General features: G+C 30.8%; 1 protein-coding gene across 3 annotated transcripts in view; it reads right to left on the bottom strand.

The window, feature by feature from the left end:
- The window catches only part of LOC113399480 (ETS-like protein pointed), a 125,331-nt gene that overhangs the window by 83,452 nt on the left and 20,097 nt on the right, over window positions 1-21,782 (bottom strand). For all 3 annotated transcript variants that reach the window (XM_064217940.1, XM_026638624.2, XM_064217941.1), the window contains exons 2-3: window positions 19,239-19,371; window positions 10,161-10,281 (exon numbers count right to left, since the gene is read on the bottom strand). In XM_064217940.1, coding sequence (XP_064074010.1) covers window positions 10,161-10,281; window positions 19,239-19,364 — 247 coding nt within the window. In that variant the 5' untranslated portion in view covers window positions 19,365-19,371. The remainder of the gene's footprint in view (window positions 1-10,160; window positions 10,282-19,238; window positions 19,372-21,782) is intronic.

Raw genomic sequence — 21,782 nt, 5'->3', positions numbered from 1 at the left:
TTTGGGCGGGAACTCTATGCACCAGTACTGAGCATTTTTATGTATTTTTTTTTGCTTTTATATAACCTCTTTGGACAAACATTAAATTTAAAATAATTATCTTATTCGAAACACTTACATACATAAAATAATATATGTAATTTCCCGAAGTTATTCTGTGAGTATTTAATATTATTTAAGTACTTGAATATATCTTTTGGTATTCAGAAAAATCATTTAAAAATACAAAGGCTTTATACTTTATAATAGTCTCTTCTTAACAAGCTCTATTGTAAGCATTGCAGAACCGAGCATAATAAGGAAAATTATCATTTTTTTAATTCTAGTAATTTTGTGCTTTGTGTTGTTTGTTTAAATGTATACCACCTACTCACCTGATAAATGATTTTACTGCTAGCGTCTGAAGGGTGAGTGAGCCAGTGTAATTAAAGACATAAAGGAGGTAACGTCTTATAGTCCGTGTTGGCGACCTATTAATGATGTAAGTCCTATATAAACATCCTAAGTAAGGCAGATTTGGTCCTACGTCTTGTTAAAAACAACAGTATAAATTCAATTTTAAAATGTATCTTTGCTATCGAACAAGGCGAAATGTGGTTAAACAGAATAGCAAAATGCTTTAAATCTCGATCACGATGCCGAGTAAGAGTTAGTGACCTGGAGAGAAAGAGGTGAACGTTATTAACTGACATCAAAGGACAAAAACTTCCCTATCAACCCTCGAGGAATCTAATTTTTGTGCCGACTTTGATTCAATACCGGCCGGTCGGTGGATAACTTTGTTAAAGGCCGTACCGTTTTTAAAACTTGTTACGCCATTAGATTGTTTCTGATTTTTAATTCATTTATATAAGAGAAACGATAGCCCTATGAATTTTAAGTTATGATTGAATTTTTTATCAGTCATGAAAGCTTTCGTAATTCGTTTTTTATGGCCGTATGAAATTAACAATTTTATCAGATTTTTGTAATATATATTTACAATAGTAAAGCGTTGTTTTTATTTATGAAACTTGTTTTACTAATGTAACCTGGATAAATCTAAAGCAAAGAAATATTAGAAATAGAAAAATGGCATGGAGGTCCTATCCTTTAGGATAGAATGCTAGAAAAGCGGAACTTTCTACGTATCGGTGTAGGTGTGCGTTCAGGATCAGTGGCCGCAGCGCAGGCGCACCTGCCGCGGTTCCCACGGCTCGCCCGCGCTTGACGTCACAGCCGCGCACAACGGTCCGCGATGCCGACTTGTTTTTTTATTACAACGCAGGGTTCTGGTGTAGTACCCTAAAAACAAGTAAATGGTTCTGGGCCCCATTTCGTACAATAAATCTAAGTAAAAAAATATTAATCAAATTGAGAATTTAGTGTGTATAATTTTATGACCACGCCATCAGTAATTAATTCAAATATTTTTTGCATTTCTTAAAAAAAGTATTTTTAACTTTTATATAAAATATACTCTTCTATAATTAAATATATAAATTATATGTGCATCATAAAGAAATGTACTATTTTTAGATACCTATAATCATGTTTTTAAATGTAATGTGTTATCTTTATTACGTGCATACAACTCCATCTATGAAGAGTTCTTGAAATCGCTACTTACTATGTACTACTGCCATCTAGTGGAACCAGTGAAAACTAACAACGCAACACGTACTTGTAAGTCAAAATATTGTTCAAGCTCTCGGTAGATGGCGTAAGTAAAACAACGCTCTGATCTCTAAATATTCAGTTAATCAGAGACTAACTTGTCGCCAGCGGATTTGTCTGCATAAAAATATTTGCTTTTCAAAAATATATATATTCATTTTCATGTTTTTTTTAGATATCAATATGCTATATAATTTTTGATTTTGCAAAACCCGTTTTTGATCTGTAAAAAACTTACTTCCTAAATTTCTTTATATATTTTCTTAAGCCTTCAGTTCGTTTATTAACTAATATAAAAATTAGGTTATAAATAAAGGTACTTTTATAATAAAATTTAGTACTAAAGGTACTATATAATAAAAAATAATATTAATTTAAAATAAGGCATTATTTTAGTATATGTAAAATTATCATACATTTTGTGTGAGGGATTCCTTTGCCGGCAAGTTGGCAGCCTTACAAAGGTCTTCGGAATATCATAACGAGTCAGCAACAGATTTATTATCTCTATAAATCATATTTAGGGCATATACTTCAGATTTATGAAATATATACTGACGGAATGTTTAAATTTTAATACACCTTTGGTAGCTAGATCATATCGTAACACGACAGTCTAGTGTGATATTTAGATACATGGTGTAAATATCGTTTACAATATTTATTATAATTTTGTTTATTTTTTTATGAATTTTATGCTATTATATTTCTGCATTGCACTCATTATAATATTTTTTTTTGATATTTTTATAATGTAAATAGAAGTATATTATTATACTTATTATAAGAGATATTTTTAAAACCTTTCTTTTTGGGTAAAAAAAATTCTCGTTCATAATAACGTTGTCACGAGTGGAGCCTGCAGCACGTTATAAATATGATTTTTAAACGTGTGTAAGCTTATTTATGGTTCGCCTTAGCTTTTGTATGGTTGAATGACGATTAGTATGCACACAATACGGTAGCGCGGAGGCGAGAGGTGACGACGAGCCCATTTGGATGCGTGTGCTCAAGCCTCGACGCGCTACGCATCTAAAAACACCTCATCATCACTATAAAATTATCTTCAAATTAATAAACACTTTTATAAAAAAATATTCTACCTGAAGCCTACTCCAAACAATGAACACCTAACATTTTAATATTCTATTTACATTCTTAAGATAAACATAATTCATCGTGTTTGTTATAGACACCTTGATGTACTGATTTTGTGATTGGAGTCACCCACGCTTGCGTCTTCATCAATTGTACTACTCAAAGACTTTACTCGCACAGGATATTATTTCTTTTTATATTTACTTATTTATAAATATATTAGAGCTCAAAGTCAAACCGCGATGCAAACATTTGCATCATTTCGATGCATAGATCTAGTAGTAACGTCTACGTTCATAAGCGAATATTACCTACTTACCGCTCTTTTCTTAAATCGTTTTTATTCAAATTTAAGACGTATTGCCAGTTATTTGCGTAATTGGTGCATCTATGAATAGACGCGTATAAAGGGATTCAGTAGTGTGTTCGATCGACTAATTTATCGGTTTGCGTTGGCAGCGGTCAGTATCGGCGATTAATAAAACAACATGTCCGCCGACTAGTTCGCCCGCAGTACCAGGCGATCATAACTCCTACAGAGCTTTCGTCGAGGCGCGGCCTCTGCCATTCACGAGCTTCTTTATGAATGAATTTACTGTGTGTGCGTCGGACGTTAACTCCGACTCGATGCGGTGCGCTAGTGTTCCGAACACGTGTTTATTTGAGTCAACATGGTAGGCCGTTCATGAGAATTTTCTTGTGTCAACATCTGAACTTGCTTAGACAGAAATAACTCTCAGCTTTGTTTTCGCGAAGGAATAATATAAAATTCTGCATTGGCAAACTCGCAACGGTATAAAGTGTTACTCCGTGTTGCTATTTTAGTTTCGTTGCTGTGCAATGTAAGCGATTGAACCTAAAGCTTTTACTAAATCTATTTTACTACATTTTAATGAAAAGTTTATGAAAATATAACGGAGTTACCGATGGGAACGCTGACTTTATAAAATTTATTTTATTATCTGTCAACTCTGATTATAATTACCCCACCATCACATCTGATATACAAGTGTTTAAATTCAACATGTGTGGAGTCTCCATAGTAAAAAAAGAAACAGATTATTTCGTTCGTTTCGAAGCATATCCAATTTAATATACTTAGAGTCGGAGATAATTTTTTCATAACCAGGTGACATACGAAACTTTCCACTCGGTCGAGCGTAAAAAACTGTTCAACACGCCATTGAATATAATGTTACTATCAGGTTATTAATTTAATATATGTCAACGTTTTAAATATATATTACTTTTTTTTCACAACGTAACACGAAGGCATTAACTTAATAAATTTAATTAGATTGTCAAATTATGTTTTTCTTTAAGTAGTAATTGGTAAAATGATGAATATTTAATTGATCAAAATGTATAATAATTGTTTTGTAACGAGACCATAAATATTCCTATAATACTTTTAGCCGTAATTTTACTTTATGAAATGAATGACTCAGGTGTTTGTTAAAAAAAATGTTTTCTATCCTCTAAACAATCCCTGAGGCTTTGACAAATACACCTTATATGAATGCATTAAAACATTATATCGTTAAAAAGAAATGGATTGACGAAAGTAAATTTAAATCACCAATTAATTAATTAAAGATTTCAGTTTCAAAAAAATAACACACGAATTAATATTTTTTTAAACTACAACTATCGAAATAGATTGAAATAATGGTTAAATTTCAAAAAACATCTGCAATCTAAGACATGAACTTAGAGGAACGTATTTTATACGAGTTAAAACGCTTGCTTTCGCTTCTTCCCTAAATCTTGATCATGTGGGATATGAAATATGTACTTCTATCTTGTACATTGGGATGTATACATATATGTATCTCTTTTGTAGATCCGCTTGTTTAAATATTATCGTATTGTATTTGAAAAGGCTTTTTTTCAATATAAATGCTTTACTGACTCTCATACTTAATAGTCAAAAATATATCTCACTGCTATATAAAATTAAAAACGGATACCTAACAGAATCGGAAATCTCTGCAGGCTTGATAATTATAATTTTATTAATTACTTGCGGATCCGCGCGGATTCACCAGTTAAACGTTCCTGTTCCGTACCTGTAGGTCGTAGCGTGATGTTAGATAGCGTATAACGCTCCACAAAAATGGAGTTATCAAATGAAAAATATTTTTTGAAATCTAAACATGTAGTAGTTTCAGAGAGTTACGCGTTTAAGCGAATACACTATTCAGTCTTAATATATTAGTATACGTTTTACTTCAAAATTCCAAACTATTATTGTTATAATACTAATACAGACTTGAATGTTATAATTAATATATTTATGATTTAATTCAGTTTTATAAATATAAATAAGAACGCAAGTTTGTTTACAAACGATAAGCAATAACTATTTAGCGTGAAACATTGTAACTTTAGAAGGTATGGTAACGAAAACATACCACGTAGTTTTGGCAACATCCTGTATAGTGATCAACAGTGGGGGGATGTGGACACCGCAACATCCTGAGGTATCGTATGGACAATGATTTGCTTAAATCAGGTTAAATAGAATGAAATGTTAATAACTTGCCATTATTTTATGTAACGACAACAATGATACATAGAGACTGACTAGAATTTGGAGAATTCTTCGTTAGTAATGCCAAATTACTTTATATATATTTTTTTTAATTACTCTCTTCATTTAGAGATTCTTATATATAGAACATACAGTTTAAGACGGATGACTATCTGCTATGGAGATCTTATTAGCGATATTAAATGGAATATTATTTACATATGATATATGTACGTATGTACAATTTACATTCCTTTACAATTCGTATCAAACAAAACAGTTTATACTATCATTTAACGTACAACCAAGCCATACATTTGTTCATTATATAAAATTGCGAAGGCGTGTCCATAGCTGTATAATTAAAAATACTGGTGGCTGATATGATATCAGTGTTCCTGCTAATGAGAACAATACTCTAATTTATGGATCTATTACATGACACATATACATACGTTATTAATGTGTGTGTGTGTGTGTGTTTGTGTGATACATCATTATTTGTCAAATAATGGCGTAAAACTTGCCAAGAATCACTATATAAAATAAAAGAGAACTTTTTTATAATGCTTAACTAAATCTACTTATCTAAACCAATTATTTGTAAATGTAGATGATTTTAGTATATAAAGCATAGCAGACGTCTGCTTTCCTTGTAATGCCTAACGGAAAGACGTGCCTACTAAATATATGTATATAAAACAGGCACCAGAAGATTCATCGCGTTTCGGAATGTTTTAGTATACTTGTATGTACTTTGAAAGTGGTTACGTTTATATATGTAATATTACTTTGGACTTCCAAACGGTTACGTTTTGCAGTATTATCTTTTTCTAAATTTTAACTATTGACGTGTAAATCGTGAATCTCATGTTCTAGTAATTTTTATTCAAAATTCTGTGAAGTTATTTTCATAAATTGACAAAAAGTTGTTAACAAAATGACATATAGGTGACTTCTTTTTTTTTTAATTTATTTATTGCGCATATATGATTATTTTCATTTAAAACTTTTTCAATATTATGATGGAGTTGAAGAACTCCAACCAGTTCTGATAACTGTGTATTGGTTGAAAACTCTAATCAGATTTAAATCATCTTAACTTAATTTGACTTTTATCAACGTTTCTAAACTATTTTTCAATAAACAATTTATTAGTATTTCAGTCCTAAATTTAAATATAATTTTATAAAATAAATTTAATTTTTGGACTTTCTTAAGTAAAAAAAGTATTTTTTTATTTGGTATTTCTTTATTATAGCAAAAGGCTTTACACGTGTACAATACGGGTTCTACATACAACTTTAAGATTGAGGAATAAACATGGAAAGAAAAATTCTTGGACTTTTTCCAGCTAGGAAAGTTGAAATTGGTTGCTTTTCTTTAATATAATATGCGTGTATTATACATATAAAGTTTATTCTTGAATCAAGCTGTTTATTGATGAAAATTTTTTTTAATACTATGTAGAAATTACACGTTTATTATATTTCTGTAGAAGCTTAAGCTTCGCTATAACGCAGGTGTTCCAACATTTATCGTAATTGATTTTTAAATCAAGGTAACATAACTAGGAAACATTGTATGGAGAATCTTGTTGCGATAGTAATATTAAAATCATATTTTTCAAACGAAAATTGATTATCAATCTTACTGAAACGAAACATATAGATAAAAGATATCAAATGATTTATATTTAAACGAAGATAATACAGATATAGCTTTACATACTCGAGATCTTTATATTTTTTCGTGTTTTCTTTGTTTTACGATAACGCAATTCTCGTAAACGTTATTCTGAAAGTGATGTTAGCGAAATTCTAGATAATTCTCTGACGATTCTAAATTTTAAATCATAGTAATTAATCAATCTTAAAATGCTCACTTGAATGAAGTTAATTTTGATTTGATTTACGATTTGTTTTACGCGCGGTCACGTGTTCTTGCAAAATTAATTTCTTACGGCGTTAAGATAATGTTCTCAAAGGATACCGAGTGGCGCTAAGAGTATGTCTAAATACACTTATATCTCCACATGCTCCCACGTTAAATACGCGATGAAACAATAGGCCCCTATTCTCAGCCCACCCTGATCTGAACCCACCGAGTTTGTGATTCAGTTTAATGACCTCCTAATTATTTATTTTTTAATTTTATGACCTTATTGAACATCTATATAAAGTAAAGCTGATAAAAGGTTCTAAGGTATTATTTTATAAATAAACCTTAAAGTGGTGCTATAATTCCGTTTGCACTGTTCTGGGAAATAGTCTTCCTGGAAACTTTATATGGCCGTCATCGTTCTGAAGCATCTATTATACTTGATTAATATACCTAATGTTATTCTTTTGACGTTGTCAGAAATATAAAATTTAATTTACGACGTATATTTAAATGTGCTAATAAATTCATAATGTATCTATAACTATTAAAACATACTAACTTTTGTTGGTAATATCAAGAAAAATCAAACGTTTCTAGTCACGTGATAGTTTGCGTATAGAACTCACAGGGGCACTGTTTCATATACAGTTGTGCTGTAACATTTTCTATTAAAGGGGCTATGCTGAATGATTAGCAAATAGGTGAAGCCCGAATAGGATAATGCGGCACATCCTTGTTACATTGCAATTTCAGACGCAGTACCATAACCCACTTTACGTGCAAACTTGAACTTCTCTTTCCTTTTCCTTCGTATTTATGTCAAGGTTTTTAAATTATGATCACAAATCTTAAGAAAATACATTGTAATTAAATTGTAATAAGTAATTTAATAGAAAAATCTGATTTTTTTTTATCATTCATATTTAGCCTATATTTTTAGATTAAAGTGAACGATATAAATCAAATTACTATTTCAAATGACATCTATTATTTCCTAGGCCTAAAAGTATTGCTGTGGTTTTTTGTCAACTGAAATTGTATAAAATAGTAGGTATCCTATCTTTTATTTCAAGACATCCTCTACCTAGGTCGTATCATACATAAATTCATTCGAATACAATTTTGTCGGGATTTTGTATCAATCATCTTAAGATATCTTTAGTTAAATTTTTGGCGTGCCAATCATTTTATTCATAATATTTGATAAGACAACACATAGTTCGAATAGAACCAAAAACTAAATTAAGTGACAATCCAATTTTTATTTTTTAAGCTACTAGTAATCGACTATGTCGAAAATACAAATGATTACAGATTATAAAACTTAAATTATTTTACCATGTTTTTCAGTTCTAATGAGTTCAGGATTTAATATTGTCACAAAGTTTTAACTTTAGGTTATGTCAATGACAAAACAATTTTTTTTATTTGAAATTGGAAGCCACACTTTTTTTTTTATAGTTATAATGGAATAGGCGTTTGTCTTCCATCTCACCTGATGGAAAGTGTAGATGAAGACGAAGGTGGTACACACCCATCCAAAAGAAACATGTTCACTCTACTCTTAAAGACTCCAGAGTTCAACTCAACAGGAAAAATAGACCCAGGCAGGTCGTTCCAAATTTTGGCGACTTTCACCAAAAACGAGCTGTCAAACCGTTTAGTTCGAATTTTGTGTATGTCAACAACGTATGGATGAAAGTTTTGCCTGCGCCTAGTAGTCCGATAAAGGAATGGAGATGGCTCAATCAGTTCGAAATTTGTATCAAAAAGAATGTCGTCTTTGGTATCGGAAGTCTAAGCGGTAAAGTTTTCTTATTGTATCCGATTATGCATAAAGCGTTCAGACGCCATATGTCTTGCTTCCCTTGACGAAAATAAAGATAATAACTCGATACAGTTGTAAAGCTTCTTCCTTGAGAGATGTTTGTTGTTTGAGATATTCATTATACTAAATTATGCTATATTTTACAATAAAACATGTTATGATATATAATAAAAGTACTAAGTTTTTTACCTTGGTCCCTTCGTGTGTTAAATTGACAAATGTTAACAGCAAAATTAAAAAAAAAGTCTTGGAACTGTCATATATAAAGAAACTAGGAAGAAATGTTTTCGTTTGCGATTTGTATCGTAGCCGCTATACGCTAGTCAACCTTTATGTGACATTGTATATTTTTGTATGAATCATTATTAGATAAGCCATGTTGCGACATAAAATGCTTGTAATAGGTTGTACTATTTCACAAATAAGGAGTTATCAGTGTTCATAACTCAAACCGGACCTCTGAAACCGAAGAACGATGTTTCCTTCCCCCTAAACGGTTTAACGAGGGAGATTTACAAGGTGTGATGCTATGATTGGAGATGTCATACTTAACCTTCGTACTGAGGAAATTGCGAATAATCTTAAGTGAATTTGCCACGTGCCGCTTTAGAGGCCTTGACGTTATAACTACTCCCGTAGTTAGCTATAAATGCATATGTTTTTTTTTATATACAGATAGGCAGGCGAACTAATGGTTTCTTTAGTGAGAAATCACTTTCGCCTAGATATTGTCTTTGCAAGGAGTATAAGCTACTCCTCACAACAAAGCAAGAAGCTGCTATAAAACTGCGCCAATAAGAATAGGAAACGTACGTAAGTCAATTATAAATATCTTAACAGTATTTTGAAGAGTCTTCGTGGTCAAGTTATTTGAAAAACGTGTTGAATCAACAACTGTATATTCGTCATGTATTCAAGTTGTGTTTATAGAAGTTCAGATATAAAAATTCAGTTGTCAAACCTTCATTAAGAAAGATGTTAAGATGACACCTTTATTAACCGGGTGCATCTGTCTATTGTCAAGTCGTATGTTACTGTACGTGATTACTTTTATAAAAATGAAATAAAAGTTTGCTTTTTACACGAAAATCATTCTGTATTATATGCAATTTACACCAAAGAAAATAGACAAAATCTGATCTTTAACTAATATGTACTCACCAAGGGACGCTTCAGGATCCGTAAGGTCTGAAAGCGAAGGCACTTTCTGCATGGCTCTAGGCTCTTCTGGCTCGGGGGGCTCAGTCTTGATGCCGTCGGCTGCACCGCCTCCTTCATCGCACTGATACAAAAAACGTTGTTTACTATTTAACAAATTATTTATAGAGATGATGAAATAAGACATAATATTATTTATAAAATGAAGGTCGTTGCTCTTAAAAATAAAATTAAATAAAGAATCAGTGTCAACAATGATATACTAGATATTTTTTTTTAAATAAGTTTAGGGTCGGTTTAAATGACAAAGGGCAAATGCTTTCCCATTTTAACCAACTTCAATTCTCCTTTATATATAGTATATACATTTCTATATGATTGCGTATAAGACTTGTTTATAAATAAATTATGATTATTTTTGCGTTGGATATAGTATTATACCTCCTTGTACTAAAGGATTAGTTTTTTATTTCAAGCGCATATTCGGGCCAATTATAGAAGTCAGTTTAAAAAAGAAAAGAATCATTTATCAAGGTTACAGTCTAGCAGATTATTAACATAATAAAAGATGGCGTGTGGCATTGATTCCTAACCGATTTCCACGCGTTTTACAAACAATACATGTGACTGATATCTGGACAGGAACTCATTTTTTAAAGACGTGTGTGTACTTGAATCTCATCGACTTCATCAAGTCAATATACTATTCACGATGCGAGAACCACTTCCGTTAATGCTATGAACATGCTATGCTTTAAAAAATCGCAAACAATTGAGACGAGTGAGAATAGTGGTCAATATTATCCTTTTCGAGGAATAAAATCGGTTTATGTTAATTTATTTCATTATATATACGGAGAACTAAAACACCGCTTAATCTAAATTCATGTATACAACTTCACAAGATAAGAAATCATTTAAAGATATTACATTGAACATTATAAATCATGATAACATATACAATGTTTAGTTGATTGATTTTTTGATGATAAACTAAGTTTAAAAGTATTTACCTATATTAATGAAACCCTAACTTGCTTTTTATTTATTTAGTTATTTAAGCGCATCATGCAAAAATACCTTAAATGTGTCTATTTAATTTCTATTTAAAACCATTTCTTCATGTTCATGATTTGTACAAATCATGAACATACGTTTGTGATAATTCTCGTCAAAATAAATAATAACTATAAATTAGACTTATTACTGAAGTTAAATAATTCCTTATCAGAATATGCTATACCAACCGTTTTACGAGAGACAGCAACCAATGACACCAATCAAGGAGTATATCAATAATACCCAATAAAAATGACAAAATCGAATCAGCGTCCCCTCGGGTCAATCAGCAATGTGTTCTAGTTGTTATCTATAGATTGAGATACAATTGCTGTGGATGACATATTTTATTTTATGTATATAGATTTGCATCTGTTTATAGTAATCATAAATAAACATGACATGACATGACATTAGCGCGTAAGGCGTTTCGCGCCACCTATTGTACTTCGGCAGTCTTATAACATGAATATTCTCTCGTTGGTCTGGTGGCTAGTTTATAAGGCTGTAAGATCTCCAGATCTTAAATTCAAGCCACGGATTGGGCCGTTAAAAAGCTATTGGGTCTTTCGGTCTAAAATAATTCTCTATAGCAGCGCGAAGTTTAGAAGTATTGTTAAATCTTTGGTCGTTTGCCTGAACTCTCTCCGATCATGTCGGAATGCAGATCGATTAGATTATATATCAAGAGTACTCGTGTTTGCGCCAAGGTTGCGCACACACTTGAGAATTATAACATGTGTGCATTTGACTGGTTGAGCGAAATCGGTCAGGAGCCCTTACGAACATTAACGGAACTGCTTTTAAAAAGTCCCGCGGTTTGCCAGTTCTTCTCAGTTGAGGTGTTACCGAACCGGTTGTGGATATTTTTGTTGATAATAATCAATAAGTAATGCTTATATATTGAGTAAAGATTTTTGACAACTTTCTTTTTTTTACGTTTTGTTAATGTAATGAACGATACTAGAACGAACAAATTACGGACACATCAAGCATTAAATTTCATATGTGTCTAAGATAGAGCTTAATGTAGTTTAATTTTACAATAGAATTGTTAAAGATAATTTATGATATAAATAAATTAAAGACCATAGTATGTCTGGATTAGGAATTCAAGCGATATCGCGTTACCTACGTGCCTACGACGTCAGATGAGATTTCGTCAGTGAGTTCGTTCGTGAGTTTGCGTTGAGTGATTCATTCATGTTAATATTGAAATCATTAAAGAATAACAAATAGATACTTTGATGCGCAAGCTTGTTTAAATACTTAACAATTATATTAAAAATCTATAAAGGCAGTTCTTGCCTTTGGCAATAAAATAATTTTACTATTTCATACATAATTAATCTTATTACTATTTCGTATATATCTATTATCTAGAATATTTCTAAATAGCCGTTTAGAAACGCTGATTGAGAAAATTTTGTGAATTGTAATTTGAATTTGGAGAAGTGTTACGCTAAAATCGCTCAAGGCTGTATATACCTATTTTCCGAGATTTTTTTTAAAAACGCTGTTGAATTTTATTGTATTGACGTCGAATTAATTATTGTAATTTATTATATACAAAACGAAAAGTACTCATTATAAGTAGCTACGAATATTTCGCTCATTTAATCTGTATACCCTATAGTATATCACGTAACAACAATTTTACGTGTAGAAAGTATATGACGAATATTTACCAAACTACGTCAATGAAGTTAAAGTTCCTTCAGACGCGTATCAAACAGTCATACAAAATGTGATCACAATAATATCGTATTTTGATATCAAATACAGTCAACATATGTGTTTGTAAATAGGTAAAAGTCCTTGTAGATGCCTACTCGAATGAAGAATATTTTGATTTGATGTATTGTAGTCAATTATACTTTCCCCATTCATCGATGCGTGTGCGATGATTAACCGGTAAACAGGGGTTATTTTTACACGGTCGAGAGCGAGGGGTCGCCACCCCTCGGCTTGGCACGTGATTACCGATATGAGGGGCATGATCCCAATTCACTTACACCTATAGCGACGATTGATAAACTATTTGTTCTTTTTTTTTGTCATTCAAGCGTTTAAATAGACTTTGTGTTAAGTGACATTTTTGTAATTTAAAGTTATACCGACACTTTTAAATAGTAGGGCAGCTCAGTAAATTTTACCAAATATTTCTTAAATAAGTTTAGTTAAGTTCGTTGTAATTGGAATACATTAAGCGAATTTCTTACATTTTTAGTATAGAATATTTTTTTTATTTTACTTGCAATGTTTGTTAGTTTTATTAGGTCAAACATAGCTTATTTAGGACCACTTCTTATCATGATATTGCATTATTATGTTAAACCTGATGTCATGTACATCCGGGATTGTCTTCAGACGAAGAAATTTATGAACGCTTAACAGCGTAGACACGATTTTTTTTCACAAATGTTTTTCCGTTACTATTGATCTATACTAATATTAAAAATGCGAAAGTAATTCTGTCTGTCCGTCTGTTACTATTTCAAGCAAGCTTGAACAACAAGGTAGGACATAGGCTACTTTTTATGCCTAATATCTGACGACCAACCCCTAAAAAGCAAGCAAAGTCGCAGGCGACAACTAATTGATTGTATGATAAATCATTCTATAAATAAATTAATATTACCAATGTTATTACCAACCTTTGTATATAATAAATAAACGTTGATAGTGAAAAATCTAAATAAAGAAAGATATCAAAATGTTTTCAGTGTAAAGTAATGAAAGTTTAAAAAAAAAAAACTATTTTCGCAATTTTCTACGCATACATGACTAGATATATTTATTATTGGATGAATGCTATGGACGGTTAATTCTAATGTTTTTATTTTTTTTAATTTTCAAATTTGGAAAGGAAGTGTGTAATATATGAGCAAGGTTAATTGACTATTTGTCTCGCACCATCGTTTGAGTAGTGCTGTGTGTGTCGGCTCGAACTTGTCCCACTATATCACGAGTCACTACTTTTTAAACGCGCCCAGATAATCTATGGATTTAGTTAATCCTACGTTTGTAATAAATTAGAGCTGGATTTGAATATACATAAATAATTCACTATTTTACTAGGGAATGGCTCCGTACGCATTTGGTTTTATAAACATCCTTGTAAATTAAAACGTAAATCTTAGACAAATAATAAGATTTTAAATTGGTTTATTAAATTTATTCCAAAGACTAATAAATATATACATCCGTATATTATTTTTCTCTTATAAAATTGGACCGTGAATAGTATCAAAGAATAACAGTTACGTTGTTTAATTAAAAAAATATATGTATATAAATACACGGCAAAAAAATAAATTTAAAACAAATAATATTGAGGCTTATACAAGATACGTTACAATTATACTCGGTTTATAAAGGGTATTTTTAGCGAAATTGTAAAATCTTCACCGAAGAAAAATATAAAGTTGTTCCGTAACGTGTGAAACGCTGCGTTTTCTCGGTTAAAATAGTTTACAAAACATCACTATTATTCAACGAACTGTATGTAGTTAGATTAGTATTATCGTTCCATACCCTCCTAATTCAGCGGTACCGTTACTTACGTGATTCAACAAATGAATTACTATTGGAAAGTATGAGTCGGCTGACTCGAGAAAATTGACAAGTTACAATTAAATGTGAAACCGACAAGTATTACATACTTTTTTTATTTAAGAAGTTTTAAAAAAAATCGTACTAGACATTACATTATTAGTCATCATAGTGAATATTGTTTTTTTTTTTTAAATTGTTTATTCGATTATTACATGTAAAAATAATTGTTTTTATAATAATTAGACAAATCTATTTATTGTAATATATGACAGGATAAAATTTACATAGGCATAGAATCAAATAAAGTTTTTTTTTAAATAATTCTCGTTAAAATTACTGCACATTCCTGTTACTGATAAGGTTGCTATCTTCTTAACCTGGTTAAAAATGATCCTTACTTCCCACGCATATAACTACGTGAAAACAAAAGACTTTTTTTAAATTTAGCATTACACTGTTGGATATTTTTTAAACTGGTTGAGTTATCTCAGAATATAAATTCTCATAAGAATTATGGTAACGTGGAGTTCAAATAATAACCACATGTAAAAATATCTCTAGTCCAATAATATATTGAAAAAATTCATAGATAGAAATGTTATATAGATTCTGATATAAGTGTTGCCATTTGTAAGCCTGAATAGAATGCATCTATGATCATTTAGTTATTGGGACGCGTAACTGAAATTTTTAGAGCGATATTAAGTGTTGTTGCGTGAATTGATTTAAATTTCTAGTTGAGATCAAAAGACTGACCGATTACCATAAAAATTGACTACTACTGATTTGAGTATTATTTCAAGGACGTTTTTATTCTGAACACTTGAATAGTCGCCCATAGTTTAGCCCATCAATTTCTATGTAGTTCCAGTAATTTGAGCACGGAAAATATTTTAGTGATAGTCGTAACGGAAAAAAGTTTTAAAACAAATTCAAAGAGGCACTAAAAGCCAATATTTTATAGCAAAAATAAAGCAGGAAGTGTACAAATTTTCGTCCACATTCTGGACCCTATTACAAAAAATGTGTAATAATATAAAGAAAAATCACGACAAATTTGTCATATCCTGGAGGCGGACGTTACTAGTAGTTATCGTTTTAATTAGTTACCGGATATCGTGAGGCAGCCCTTAATGAGACACGCTTGGTTGAACTGACTAATTTTTACTGAACATAACTAGCGACTCATTTCACTTCGCACTCACCATAAAGGTTTTATATGTACCTAAACATTCTTCACTAGGACTTTACTTAGATTAAAATATAATCATTAAACTACCTCCACGAATACATCTTATTGTCATTTTAAGTTATTGCCTAATAATAACAGCTTGAAATAGTTACCGAATAGTATTCATAAGACTTAAATAAATATTGACTTGTAATAGATAGTATAATTATTGAGTTTATTTCAAATTTTATTGTTAGAGCCTACATGCCTTACGACATATAGTAGAATTAGCTTAATAAATAATGATTCGGTCGAAAAAATACGGTTTGTATATTTGAAATTTAGAATATTTTAAAATAATAAAATCTGTTCGTGTATTAGATTAAGTCATAGTGATACGATTATTTTTTACATCAAAGTTATAATACATTTTTATACTTGTAAGTATTCCTCGAACGTCATATTATTTTTCATTTTATCACAAAGACGATTAATAATATTAATACAAAAACATATATTGATTTATTGTTACCTTGAAATTCGTTTATCATTTGGTTCATAATAGTCATATTTCGTTGTTAAGAATTAATTTAAAGGATAAGCCTTAAAATAATATTATAATACATTTGAAAGTACTATTACATCAAAAAGTATTTACGTGAAATACTATTAACACATAAAAGCATTATTTTCAAATAAATATAAACCTCGTATGAAAAAAAAAAATAAGAACCACTTTTCTTAAAATGTTCAGGAGCGTAAATCATGTCAAGTTATTGTTTATGGCGACACCGAGTCGAATAAAGGTGTCAAAGTCATAACTGTCAACGCACTCCTTACTCTGTGGTTATTAACTCACTCTGGTAATGATTTAATGATAAGCTCTTTATTATTAATAAATATATGCTTATATTAAGACGAACCCTTGTCCCTTTGAGATATAATATTAATTTTGAAGTGTATTTATTTCAATGCTTGTATAGTTCAAATTATTTTTAAAGCTTTCCACTTTGAGAAAATAAAAAAGGAGTTTAGATTTTAATGTTCTAAGTGTGATGAAAATTATTAGTATTAAATTGAATTTTAAAAACAAGAACTTGGCTGTTTAATATTCGTGCTATTTTTGTAATACTTAAAATTGAGTTCTATTTATATGTAAGTTGGTATATGTAACAATGAAACTATACCAAGTAACCCATTCGTAAAAAGTCTTACCACTTTTCCGTCGCAGTAAGCTAATGTCGAAACTCATTAGTGCAGCTTAGCGTCAGTGTCACGGGCAAGTTTAAAAATAAAAAGCGGACACTTTTGAAATAGGAACTTGTTCTTTTTTTTATCTTTTGAACGCCGGTGATTGATTAGTATCCAGTTTTATCGCATGAACTTTAATTATTATAATATATTCGATAAACAAAACGTGCGATAAAAAAATACACTTATGTAGAGCTACTTTAAAAATCAATTAGGTAGTAACATATTATGATAGTTAAATATATCAAACTTCTGGGTAGGATTTTTTTTAATGATTTACTTACGAAAAATGTAACCTATTGTATCATTGATATTATTATTATGAATCATATTATGTATAATGTTTGTTTGGTTTATTTTCACACCTCAACGCTTCAACAGTTTTGTTGAGTAATTTGATACTCGGATATTTTAAAACACGAATAACTATTTCATGTGTTAAGTTATTCAAACAGGGTGAGGATTAAAGTTATGTGAGCAATGCCGGTGGAAAGCCATATAATTAATAATATTGTAAAATAGCCACAAGTTGTCAGTGATCACCAAGGTGCGGCTGTCAAAAAGAACGACAGTTGATCACGCTCCGCTGCGCCGGCGTATCCGGCGGCGGTGCTTTAGACCTGTCCTGCCCTAACCTCATGTAGCATGAATACAAAGCTTCTTCAAAAGTTATATGATGGGAATACCTCATTGTTAAAATATAGGCTTATATTGTGTTTAAAAATAATATGTCCAAATTAAATATCTAGCTAAATTTCTAGTTATATTTTTTTTCAGAATTTTGTAACGTACTTTATATTGTGGAATTTCAATTTATGCCTTTGCCTGTATCGATTGTGTAAAGGCATAAAAATAAAAATTACAGCCTTGTACATTTGTATAAACACGTACAAGATCAAGGGCGAATCTACACGACGGTACAGACAAGTATCCCAGAGTTGCGAGGCCTGTTCTCTTATTATGGTAGCTTATTCTTAACTTACCAGTAACACTGTACGTTAAAAAACTTAATGTACTAGTTCTGCGACTAGTAACGATTATGGTGATTGTAGAAATCAAGCGCGTTGAACACTGGAACTAACTTTTAATATACGCTTTGGAAATATACAATAACAAGTAATATGTTATTAAAATAACAAGTAGAATTATTTCTCTTGAATATAAAACTTTAGGTCTAGAGCACTCAAAAGGTATTCGTTGAATGATAAAATCACTCAGTTTTTCGAATATTATGTTTTTGTTTATACGATTTTCGGAGGCGATATCAAACATCGTCATTAGATAACCTACCTAAAGGACTCAAAATATCGTTTACCATATCAAAATCTTTTTAAACATATTAAATAAATAGTCATAATTTCACGTTTTTTTATTGACATATTTCTTAAAATTCTAGTCTTAAAAACGCGTTATTTTTTTTGTAAATATAACCAAAGGCAAGTTTAAAAATATTGTAATAAAAAAAAAACTACTTCAAATAATTTCAAATATAGAGTTTCGTTAACATACATGTGGCAAATAATATAAAGATATTTTATCAAAAGGCGGCAGTTAAATTCCCTTATGTTTATTAAGTAACTTTCTTAAGCACGTTTTCTAAAACATTACTTTTCCAGCAACGATTCTATTTCCTGTTATTGCAAACCCGAGATCAAGGTTAGGATAAAATGAGAAAACCGGAAGACGCGCGTATTAATAATAAATAGTGAAATTAAGTTGTAGTATTACTTACGATTTAATCAAACTGGTACTAATTAGCTCATATGTATATCTTGTGTTAAAACAAATTAAAACCGTGTAACTCAGGATGCGTGGCCGAAATTAAAACTTTTATTATTTTTTTCAAGCGATAATCCTAAATTATAGTAAACAAAACGCTCACACTGATGGAACTGTAGTTACTCATATTTAACGTTTTAAATATAATTCTTATTCTAATTCTTTTTTTGACGCATTAAATACTTATTTTTGTAATCTCATTTGAAAATATGAATTTGACAACTCTTTGGTCTGCTTTTTAAAAGCCAGATACTTATACTTACCAAATCAAGTCGCAAGCTAAAGGATACATGCTTGCGTGGCGGTGGTGGTATGGCGGCTGGTGCCTCATAGAAGGCAGCCTCCTCCAACCCATAATCAGACTCGCTTTCTGTCCACTCCAGCTTCATGCTGGGACTGTAACAAAAATATGTATTTTTAACAAACAGCCAACTTACACAATTTATTAAATCTGTTATAGTTGATTAGGTTTTAAAGAATGTCGCTTTAGCCTAATGATTAGGAAAAGGTAAAAAAATAGACAATATTTTTTTGAATTTGTCATTTATATAATTGGAATAATAAATCTGTGGAGAGTATGATAAATTAAAATGAATTAGAATAGTAAAATTTATCGTTATTTTATTTTATTGAAATTTGAGTTACGATGGATTTTAGATTAGGCATCAAAGGGTCGATAAGAAATAGTCTGAAATTTAATAAGTAAAATATTTTTTCTCTTGATATTATAAAATAAAGTCGCTTCCCACCGTCTGAACGCTTAGATCTTTTATACTACGCAACGAATTTTAATGCGGTTTTCATCAATGAACACAAGTGATTCAGGAAAAAGATTTATATGTACCTACATATAATATAATATATATCATAGGAGAGAAAAGTCAAGAATTTCAAATTTCCTGGCCAAAAAAAAATACGAGAACTTTACTCTAATGTTTATCCTTCAATATAAAAGTTGCATATATACTCTTATTATAGCCGCGTGAAGCCGGGACGGATAGCTAGTTTAAAAATAATTTATGACTGAAAAACAAAATAACCAATAAAAAATCCATAGAAGAATATATTGTATTTGTAAAATTTCATTTATCGCATAACAAGATCGTTTTCTCGTCCACTCGTCGAAACCACGAAGCAGCAAACTACTTGTAGCTGATATAATTTTATGACCACTTCTTATGGGGCTTGAAACAATAGGGCTTCGGTGACCACAACCATTGCCTGCGTGGTTTCTGACAATTGACATCAATATATCCATCTCACTTACACATACAAATAAGGAAAGAGATAGCGTTTAATGTAAGGTTCGTGTCGAGCATACCTGAATAGACTGCTTCAACCTGTTTTTATATCTCGATGACTTAAGTTATTGTTTTATGGATATTTTGGCGTGCTACTTTGATTTCTTATACATAATACACGAGACGGATACTTGACAACTTTAAAAAAAATAACTTTAACATTTAATATAGTTAAAAATCTAAAATGGAATCAGCACTTAACACATTTTAGTATAAATTCTACTAACAAGATATTTACAGAAGTGAAAAACTACGATGCTTCCTATAATCCATATTCATATCCCCACGGATTCCGTTCATTGATTCCATTAATATCCCATCAAAGCGATCGAAATTAGTTAACACTTTCGAACATAACGAGTCGATCCGGCGGAAATGGTATCCGAAAGCACGTGTTACCAAACCCTTTCTACAAGGAAATGTTTTTATATTTAAGAGAATAAAACTGGGATTCCCTTGGCAATATCAGAATCAAAAAATTATAGAGAGAACTAAATAATAGTTCTTATTCAAATAAATATAAGGGCAAAAGTCCTTTGAAGTTTTTTGCATATAAAATTTTAATATCAAGAAACAGTCCGAAGTAAATGTGTCGTCGGAAGAATTCGGCGCTTAGAGATGTCGCTTCGGCCAATATCCGCAGGAAATGGCTCTCAGTTTGACACCTAGATCATTATTGTCTTGTAATTGAATCGGCGTGTCGATTTGTAAGCTCGTATACCGAAAACTAAGGGGTGTTTAATTATAGATGTTACTAATACAGGGCACAATATCCCTTATATAGCTGAAATATTGAAATAACCTATTATTTGAAACGACAAAATTATATTTGTAAAACTGAGGAATGTGTTATACATACAATATATAGTTATAAATTTGTAAGGAAATTTAAGATTGGTTTACATGAATCCGAAATTCCTAATTTATTATTTTTAATTGTTGATGTTGATGTATTATTAGTACAAAAAAGGAAGTCAATGATTCATTACTTGGACAACGGTCTCTTTTTAGGCTTAAATGTTTGGAGCTTATTTCAATACACATATGCTAAACTTTCATCCAAATAGGAAGGTTTCCTCGTTCGTGCGAAAATCGCACATAAAAACTCTATGTTGCTGAATTTGAACGCGTAATCGTTACATCCGCAAGTCCTATCAATTGGGTCATTTATCTCAATAGACGTCATTTTAAATAGTATTTTAGAAATTTTCTGTAACATATTTATTTTTCATAATACTTGCAAATTAATAAAAAAAAAATCAAAAGAAATCACAGCGCCATTACACCAAACACGAATCTTATATCGCTTAAAATACTGCTCCAAGCTTCGAATTTATAAGTCTTAGGGCGTAAGATTTTTAAATATTTCCTCGAAATAGGAGCTACTCCTGAAGATGAGTGCGTTAACACATATGGTAATTTGTAAGCATAAGGTTCCCGACCTATGGAACATTGCCCCATTAAGCTACACACGCGATTTCGCATGTCCGCCTAATCGTGTGCACA

Source organism: Vanessa tameamea, chromosome 19 (assembly GCF_037043105.1).
Source record: "Vanessa tameamea isolate UH-Manoa-2023 chromosome 19, ilVanTame1 primary haplotype, whole genome shotgun sequence".
In the NCBI taxonomy this organism is placed as follows: Eukaryota; Metazoa; Arthropoda; class Insecta; order Lepidoptera; family Nymphalidae; genus Vanessa; species Vanessa tameamea.
This window is presented reverse-complemented; position numbering and strand designations above follow the sequence as displayed.